The sequence below is a fragment of the Phoxinus phoxinus genome (genome assembly GCF_949152265.1).
Source record: "Phoxinus phoxinus genome assembly, chromosome: 16".
Lineage (NCBI taxonomy): Eukaryota > Metazoa > Chordata > Actinopteri > Cypriniformes > Leuciscidae > Phoxinus > Phoxinus phoxinus.
In genome coordinates this window covers 28,554,835-28,564,378 of record NC_136891.1, presented here as the reverse complement: position 1 = coordinate 28,564,378, position 9,544 = coordinate 28,554,835, and the positions used below count along the sequence as shown (strand labels likewise).

Genomic DNA, 9,544 nt, shown 5'->3' with positions numbered 1-9,544 from the left:
GAATCTCAGACACATTTAAAAACTACTGAATTCTTTCAAAGTGCTGTTGGATACTTTAAACAAGCATGTTAAAATGAACCAATGCCATTAATGTACTTATGGTCTATTACTCAATACTGGATTGTATCTTTTGTGAACAGATTGGACCCCCTCAGAGAGGTCAGCCTATCAGACGGAGAGGAGCCCTCTCCGTGGATCCCAATGAAAAGGTTTGAGATCCTTTGAGCATATTGACAGGCCTCTGCTGGGCAGCAAAGTTAGCTATTGTAGCATATGCTACGCTCAGATCCTTCTAGAAAGTCCCTTCTTACAGGAAACCATAATTACAATGTGTGTTTAAGTCATTAGTTTTACTTTCTGGACAATTATATATTTCTCTCTCGCTCTCATTTTCACTTCCCGACAAAGAGAGGCAGATTTTTAGTGCTAATGCGACATAATGAAGAGCAAAGAAAGCTCATTAGGTGTGTAATTAATTGATGTATCAGTGTGTTTTATCATTCTCATGATGTGGCTACAGAGAATGATGTGAAATAGTTAGGTTAAGCAAGTCTCCTCATAAAAAGACTGTTTCTTTATCAATAATACTAAACATGCGCACAAACTAAGTTGTACTGTCAGCACTCACAGCTTATGATCAATACAAATTTGTTTCTATCGTGACTCTCTAATTGAACCTTTAATCCCCGACTCAGACAGTAAATTCGATCTTTCCGACATGACTTCAACACACCAATAACAGAAATTAAAATTAAAAACTGATCAATTTAAAGAGATAGTTTACCCTAAAAAGTTTATAAATTGTAATTCATAAACTATGAATTTAAATACATAAACTACCATTCAAAAGTTTGGGTTGAGTAAGATTTTTTAAAATATATTTGAATACACATTGACAAAGTCATTATAGTCCCTTATGCCCGAAGCTGCATTAAAATACAGTAAAAACTGTAATATTGTGAAATATTATTACAATTTAAAATAACTGTTTTCTATTTTAATATATTTAAAAATGCAATTTATTTGTGTGATGGTAAAGCTGAATTTTAAGCATCATTACTTCATCCTTCAGAAATATGCTGATTTGCTGCTCAAGAAACATTTATTATTATCAATAAAACAGTTGTGCTGCTTAATATTTCTGCGAAAACAGTCATTATTTTAAGGATTTTTTTTTTTTGCTTAAAAGCTAGTTCAAATGAACAGATTTATTTTAAACAGAAATCTTTTGTAACATTATAAATGTTGTAACTCTCACTTTCGATCCATTTAATGCATTTTGCTGATTAAAAGTACCAATTTATTTGCAAAAAATAAACACAGACCCCAATGAACGCCAATGTATCTTATTTTACATTTATATTATTTTTAATTTAAAATTTTGTATGTCACTTTAGATGTCTGTCGCCACTGAGGTAAAGAGGACTTCACATTGCTTAGGCTAATGCATTAGGTACTTGAATCAGACAGTGGCATACATCTCGATTTATTTATTAAAGCAGACACGCATCAAGTGTGTAGGTAATTGTGTTAATGTGAGGGAGAGTGTGCACACATCAGCAGCATTAGAGACAGGCAGGCCCATAATCCATCTAAATCAGCCCATTCTGATGAGTTCAGATCAACAGTTCTGATGAGAACGCCGAATCCTTTCAACACATCAAACACTTAACCTACATATTGCTAAAACTCTCTAACTCTCTACCATTCACTTCACATTCAACACTGCATCTCTAATCCCTGTCCGCTCAGACGTCCCCTGCCTCACTGACTGCCCCCCTACAGGGAGGCTGCATTACCCCGCTACTAACCCGGTACAGCTCTGTTGTTACCCCTGTGTGAGTGACACCTCCCTGCTCATCTCCTGTCAACCAGGCCTCTCCTGATGTGGATTCTTCATGTCAAGTGTCTGCCGGTTCAATTATAAACCTGTCCAATACAAATACACAGATATTGACAATGCACATTACAGATATTAATACCATAATCCCCCCTGAACCTGACATGGCTACACACATTCATGCCCACCTCACACTACGCTAAGTAGGTGACAATTAGATGAAAGACCAGATTGGACGTGTCCTCAACAACATGTTAATAACTTAACATTGCGCTCTGTCGTCACCTCTGACGAGTGTATTGACGCTTCCTGTTGTGCAGCACCTGGGCCTTTTGTTATCAGACAACATACTAGTTAACACAGGCTTATTAGCGTTGACAGTCAGTGGAGAACTGGTGCTAGCATTAGCATTAGCATTATAGACAAGACACTATCAGTACACAACGCTATAGAGTGAGAACTTTTTCACAGATGTGAGAGGAAGCTTCTGTAAATCTGTTAAAATTAACATGTCTGCTTGAACTTTGAGGGGATAAAATCAAGAAAATGTAAACATTAATGTAGGTAAAAAAAAGAAAAAAAGAAACAGTCATACAGCCATAATGTAAAACACAGGATCAAACAAACAAACAAACAAACAACTTTAGACTGTAATAATATTTCACAACATTACTGTTTTTACTGTATTTCTGATCAAATAAATTCAGCCTTGAGCTTGTGATATCTTTCAAAACATTTAAAATTCTTACCGACCTCAAACTTAATATTCTCTCAAAATTGTAAAATTCTCTTAATATTTATATAATATATATTGTCGATGTGATTTCTTACCTTCAATATTATTCTAAATATAATCTCTCTTCTCCCCTCCACTGTATCTCATCCTTCTTTCTCAGAGTCTTTCTCTCTTCTTTTTGGTGTTTACACCTAGGCAAAGGCCAAAATATCATTGTAGTGCTTAATGTTGACAGAAAAAACATACATTAATACAGTTGCAGTTTCCTTTCATGCTCATTAAACACACACACCAGAGGCCTTAAAAGACATCCACTCATTTAGGTGGCTCTGATGTGGTGAACAAAGGTGTGTATTTGAGCATGTGTGTGTTAACGTTCCATAGCTTGCAATGGCCTGTCGAATGTCGGCCAATCAGCACCATCAGTTTCATATTTCAGCAAAGGCCTAACTGTCATCATTCCTCTTATCATATATTCATACCAGCTCATAATCACGCAGGGCCCACCGCCAGCATACCTGCACAGACTAACGCATGAGCGTGGACGAAAGACGGATGGGGGGGATTTGAGAAAGTTATCAGATGCAAAACAGGCCATAGAAGAATTCTGTCATCATTTCCTCACCCTCATGTCCTTCAAAACCTGTATGACTTATTTTCTTTTGTGCAAGTCAAAATGAGATATTTATAGCAGATGCTGGGAAAGTGAGTGGAGACCACAGCTGTCAAGCTAGATTTTCAAGGCAAGATTAGTGAATAACAACTGAAATTCCTCAATCAAAATAGTACATGCAGTTTAAACTACTTTTAAGATGCTTTTAAGGTGCTTTTGTGGAACTTTATAGGAGCTTGACACCTTTGATTTAAATGTAAAAGAACAGCATGAATGGTCTTCAAAGAGTCTAATTTTACATTCCTCAGAAGAGAAAAATGTCACAGGCTCGGAACAGGGTCATTTTAGTATGATTTTTTTTCTATTTCTTAATATAATTTAATTAATTTCCATTTTAGTTTAGGTTTTTTGTGATTTTGTTATGTGATTTTTTTTTACATGTCTGTTTTAGTAATAATAGCTCTGTTTAAGTAATTTTAATAATTCAACTTGTATTTTGCCAAGGCAACATTTCTAATTGTCATTTCAGTTTTTCACCTAACATTTATATTTCATTTGATTTTATCTTTCTTTCAATTACTGAAAAGAATTTAACTAGTTTTAGTAAATAACTGCACAGGTTATTGTTGTTACATGAGGGTGAGTAAATGATGAAAGAAATTAGATTTGTAGGCAAACTATTCCTTCAAATTTGCTTTTCTCTTTTAACAATCAATCAAGCAGATTTAGTAGGCGAGAGACACAAATATTCATTATGAGATGCAGATGAGTGCATGTTCAAAAACAAGGTTACACTTTGATGTCCTGAACCTGATGAGACAAAAACCTCAAAACGCTTCAGCACAATGACATTAAACACGAACGCTGCAAGATCAAACATCAGGAAGACTTCAGAGAGAAAAGCACTTAGCCAGTGTGAATTACTCTCATACAGTCTGACATTAACATTTCATGAGCATAGAACTCATAATTGCACAAACTAGCAATGATAATTGTCTGTATGTACATGTAATAAGAGTGGGCTTAGCATTCATGTGAAGGGTGTTGGGGGCAGGGTCAGTGGCTTCTTTGAGATGTCAACATCCCCCAATGACACACACTACCCCCGACTACTGCTGAGGGACCAAGACAAGTCAGAACATGCTGAAGACACCAAAGCACACCCACACACTCTGTGATGCACTTACTGTATGCACGCTTTCCATCGAAACAACAAGCAATGTAGAGTTTCTACATTAAAGGAATAGGTCTGGAACACAATGTATCAATTTTTTTTTTTTTTTGTCTATGCAATGAGGTCCAATGTTGTTTGGACCCTGTGTACTTTCATTGTGTGGACGAAAACAGTTCTTTAAAATATATTATTTTGTATTCCACAGAAGAAAGAGTCATACAATTGTAGAATGGGTGAATAAATGATGACTGAATGGTCATTTTAGGTAAAGTACTCCTGAAGTTTGTCATCAATTGAACATATTGGAGAGTGGAGAGTGAACAAACTTGGAAGGATAATTTGCTTTGGGTTCCCTCAGGAATCTCTATTGTTTTATTGGTGGTTGATGTCCTTAAGCAACAAAACTTAGATTTGAGGTATGACGGTCACTGTGTGCTAATTATGTTGTAGAACAAAATGTGAAAGTCTGTTAAAGTAGTGTTAACTACAGATCTTATTGTACTCATAAATCGAAAACCACTATTCCAAAAAAATCAGTCTAAATTCCAGAGGGAACCCCAGGCTCAGAAGTGCTAATACTCCTACAGGTTGCGGGACTGCAAGCTGAACAGGACCATTAAATGTGTGAGAGATAAATGGTCTCTGTTCTCTTGAGCTTCTGAAGACAAAAACACTCTCCTGACTAAAGCAATCACAGATCTTTTGGCTGTACACTGAGTCTCATAACCACATGCCATGTAAACACATGGTTGAATATGTCAAACATTTTGACTTGTGATGTTTAATGGCTGATCTATACAGCAAGCTAGCACAATAAGCTCTGATTCATCATAGAAATATGCCGTTTTGCCGAATAGCCTACAAAGATTTAGGAAAATACAGATGGTGCACATAAAACTGAAGGCACTACAATACAATAAACACTATCATGCATATACATATGAGAAATAAAATATGAAAATGATAACTGGTTATATATATATATTATTTATACTTTTTTACTGTGAATTCATATGCATTTACTAGTTTTTTATATATTTATTACTCCGAGAGAGAGAGAGAGAGAGAGAGAGAGAGAGAGAGAGAGAGAGAGAGAGAGAGAGAGAGAGAGAGAGAGAGAGAGTCATTTACAGGTCCTGGGGCGAGTCTATGGGGATGCTGATCAATAGCTTATTCTCATCGGCTAGGCTAAAGAAAAACAACACACACTTTGCAAGTGACACGTTAAGCGCTTAGAGATCATTGCGACAAGATAACATTCTTATTACACGCGTTTGAAGTCACATTTACAACTGACCGATATCAGCAATCACAGGACTGAACCCCATTCAAAACCTCCAGGTTTAATCATATCTACAGGCTACGGTGCTAGTTTTCTAACAACATCTAATTTTCCTCCTCAACAGCGTCTTTTAGGGCATGTTTTACCTCCAGGTTAAATCATATCTACAGGCTATATGGCTAGTTTTGTAAAACAGCATCTAATTTTCCTCCTCAGCAGGGTCTTTTAGTAGAGGTTTTGCAGAAGCGACTGTCAGTTTACACGGGTTTTCTTTCTCTTTTTTCAGTTATAAACAGCTCACGCATACACATATGTGAAGGAGTGGGCGGGGCGAGGGAATGTGACCGTTGTCTGCAGTAGCCAATCAGAGACGAGTGCATCTGTGGCTGTATAAATAAACCCAAGCTCCCGGTCTCGGTTCAGTAAACCAAGAAACAGTCTAGTAGGAGTTTGGGAAATTTCACCGACTTTATCGTTAAAAGACAACATTTGCTTGTATGCCGTCGACTATCTTCGATTCTGACTTTACTTGTTCGGTGTCTGTGGATTTTTCGTCATAGTTTGCCATCGTAGGCTTTGGATAGTGTATTTATTTTGCCAAAATGCGTCTCATCCAGAATATGTCCACCATCGCGGAGTACCCGAGCGCCGAGTGCCCGTCCAGCCGGGTCATAAAGATCGCAGTGATCGGCGGAAGTGGGGTCGGCAAAACCGGTATGTTTGTGGAACAGTTTTGCAGAATTTTAAAGCTCATAATATTGCCTATAATAATAATGTAATATTATAAAAAACTAATCTATCGTAGATTCGTGTCTAATATGATATTAATGTCCATTTCTTGCCTTTTCCCGTGCAGCGCTGGTGGTTCGTTTTCTCACTAAGCGATTCATTGGTGACTACGAGAGAAACGTGGGTAAGTTGATCATCTTTCTAAGGCAAATTATTTAGTAAACACCGTTTAAACTCATTAGTGATATTGTCAAATGTATTAATCTGCATTTTTTTTGTATCACAGGCAACCTGTACTCAAGAGAAGTTCAGATCGACGGAGAACAACTGGCCATTCAAGTTCAAGACACACCTGGGGTTCAAGTAAGTAATAGTAACGTTATGCGCGATACAGGAACAGTCGTTCCTAAATGCGATTGAATGTCACTTTCCCCCCTTTTTACCGTTATGTGCTCTCAGGGCATCTTTCCCACGCCGCTTTTTCACGGGTGAGAAGTGTAGAATGAGCGCATACCTTCGTCTTTTGTCTTTTAGCGCTTCCTTTGTGTTTTTCCGGGTTTGTGTTTAACACTTGGGGTTAATTGGCTAGCGGGATGCTTACTGTTGTACTCCTATATGGGGGCAGCGCATTCATGTACTGCAGCTTGACGAAAGTTATTTAGTCGAAATCGAATCGGTTCGTTCGAACAGTTCTGTTTCAAAGAAACTGTTCGTATGGGATCGCTGTATTGACATCGATGCGTGTTGTATTACAAGCTCAGCGTTTGAAATAATAGTTACGTCGTCCTCCCCCACCCCCCGTTTATTGTAATTTCATGTGTCCTGCTTGTTACAGCCATGATTCGACATACAGTCAAGAATCATATCATTAGAACATACATTTGTAATTTGCATTTACAATAAACATTGCTATAATTCAACTATTGAAATAAGATTTTGCATGTTTAAAAAAAGATATGCATTCAAACCAACAGTTTCGTGTGTTTTGAACATTTTATTATGAGCCGGTTCATGAAAAAGATTCAACTCAAAAGAATGATTCGCTGTGGGATATTATTTGTAGCAGTGGTTGGGAGGTTTTGCTGCTTCAGCGGGTTTAGGGATGCGAATAAGCACTTCAGAACAGTTACAGTAGACCAGCCCATCTAAATTATCCCTCTGCTTTTCAAAATTAGAGAATGGATCTTAATTCAATTACAGGGCACTTCTTTCACGATGTCTTTAGTCAGAGATTTTAGTGCCAAGTTTGGCATGAAAGGCTCTTTTCCTAAACCAGGCAGTCGTCCAAAACCACAAAATGCCTTTTATTTTTGGACTAGAGTGAAAGACTCCGTAAGTTTAGCCGGCTAAATCTCACAGTTTTGTGTAACAACAGTCGTAGTAGCCAATAGCAAATGATACTTTGCCGTACATATTATCGCCCACAGAGCTCACACCTCATTAGTTTACATTTTATTGAAGAAAATGAGTAAACTAACCAGACATGTTACATAACTGACAAATGTGCTTTTTTTTCTTCTTCAGGTGAACGCTAATGGATTGAGCTGCACTGACCAGATGTCTCGCTCCATTCAATGGGCGGACGCCGTAGTTATGGTGTATTCTGTAACCGACTGCCGAAGCTTTGATCTCATTGGCCAGCTCCACCAGCTTGTTATCCGCACCCGGACGGATAGGTCCTTGCCAATCATCCTAGTGGCCAACAAAGCTGATCTTCTCCATGTGAGGCGTGTGGATGCTCAAGAAGGTCCTCTGCTGGCTTCAGCGCTGGGCTGCTCCTCATACGAGGTGTCCGCCAGCGAGGACTACAACCAGGTCCACGGTGCCTTCCACAGACTGTGTGTGGATCTTGCCAAGCAGCAGCCTCAGACCCCCATCAATGCAGCTTCCTCCGCTACAGAGAAGAAAAGATCTCCCCTCATTCCCAGGCCCAAATCCCCCAACATGCAAGACCTGAAGAGGCGCTTCAAACAGGTGCTGTCGGCCAAAGTCCGGACCGTCACTTCAGTGTGAAGAGTACCAGCAGGAAAAAGGGCACGCTTTAGAGAGAGAATGCTCTAAGGAGAGGAAAAGATCTTGAGAGCAGCAATGCTGAATGTATAGATCCCGATCCTTGGACGTTCTTGAGATCCGTTGATGATCAGCAGACCGGTTCCAAAACCGGAGGCCCCTGAAACCTGACCTCCGATTGCGTCATGGTCGGTGAAAAAGCAAAACAAAAGTCTGGTGATCGCTTACATTTTCACTTGACCATCCCAGTGCTGGTGGACACTTGTGTTGCTGTCACTTATATCCATGTGGACACAGCAGGATTCTGGGAGACGTGGTCGTAGCGCCTTAAAGGGGGACAGTGCAAAGACCGAACGACTGAATGGAACAGATGGAGACTCAGAAACACTATTGACACTGCCTTACCTGTGAACCTTTAAGACACAATTCTCTTGGTAACGGAGATGGTGAAGGCTGCAAAACAGACTATTTTAAGAATTGCTTTTCTGAAAGGCATGGGAGAGAGGGAGTTTTTTTGTTCCTTGTGGTCAAGGCTTTTACGGGCTGAATGCAGGCATTGTTAAAGGACAAGGCACTCAAGCTAAGCATATAAAGAAAGAGAGAGAGAGTGTGTATCTCTTACAGCCCTGCTCTTGTGTACAAGGCCAGAATGTTTCTCCTGGTTTTATGTAAAACTGCTTTGTGCCACTTTTATAGTGGAGTAGAATATTTTCTTTCTGTTTAAATGCACTTTAAAAAAGCCAAAGGGCTGAAGCTCAGTTATTTATTTGTTATTTGATTGTGATTGGAAATAAAGAGTTGTTTTTCATAAAATTGTTTCTGAATTTTCAAGCACACTTGCAAGTTTCAACCTAACTAAATCATTTATACACTCATTCATCCTGTTTAAACTGTGACTGGACACACAATGAAAGTCTATACTAAATTAATTTAGCTGAACTTTCTTCAATGGAGCCTTGAGAGATAAGGCCAGTTTACAAGGTCTATATTATTAGTGTATGATATTATGCTTTAAAATGTCACAACCCGTTCATATTATATACACTACCTTTTTTTAATATAAAGTGATAATTGACTTGATATAGTAAATTGATCAAGTGATCAGAAATCTTTACATTTAAAAAAATACTGTTCTTTTGAAATTTCTATTCATCATAGAA

At 38.4% G+C, this 9,544-nt stretch overlaps 1 protein-coding gene across 1 annotated transcript; it reads left to right on the top strand.

The window, feature by feature from the left end:
* Positions 1-5,459: 5,459 nt before the first annotated feature.
* rasl11b (RAS-like, family 11, member B) lies at positions 5,460-9,342 on the top strand. Its single transcript, XM_079583684.1, has 4 exons — positions 5,460-6,359; positions 6,502-6,558; positions 6,661-6,737; positions 7,899-9,342. The coding sequence occupies exons 1-4, from the start codon at positions 6,248-6,250 to the stop codon at positions 8,385-8,387; spliced, it is 735 nt and encodes a 244-aa protein (XP_079439810.1). The 5' UTR covers positions 5,460-6,247; the 3' UTR covers positions 8,388-9,342.
* The last annotated feature ends 202 nt before the right edge of the window (positions 9,343-9,544 follow it).

Excerpts from the sequence above, each read along its gene's own strand:
- rasl11b (XM_079583684.1), top strand. The coding sequence starts at position 6,248 with ATGCGTCTCATCCAGAATATGTCCACCATCGCGGAGTACCCGAGCGCC. Across the intron at positions 6,559-6,660 it reads TGACTACGAGAGAAACGTGG|GCAACCTGTACTCAAGAGAA; the intron begins GTAAGTTGATCA and ends TTTGTATCACAG. Across the intron at positions 6,738-7,898 it reads AAGACACACCTGGGGTTCAA|GTGAACGCTAATGGATTGAG; the intron begins GTAAGTAATAGT and ends TTTCTTCTTCAG.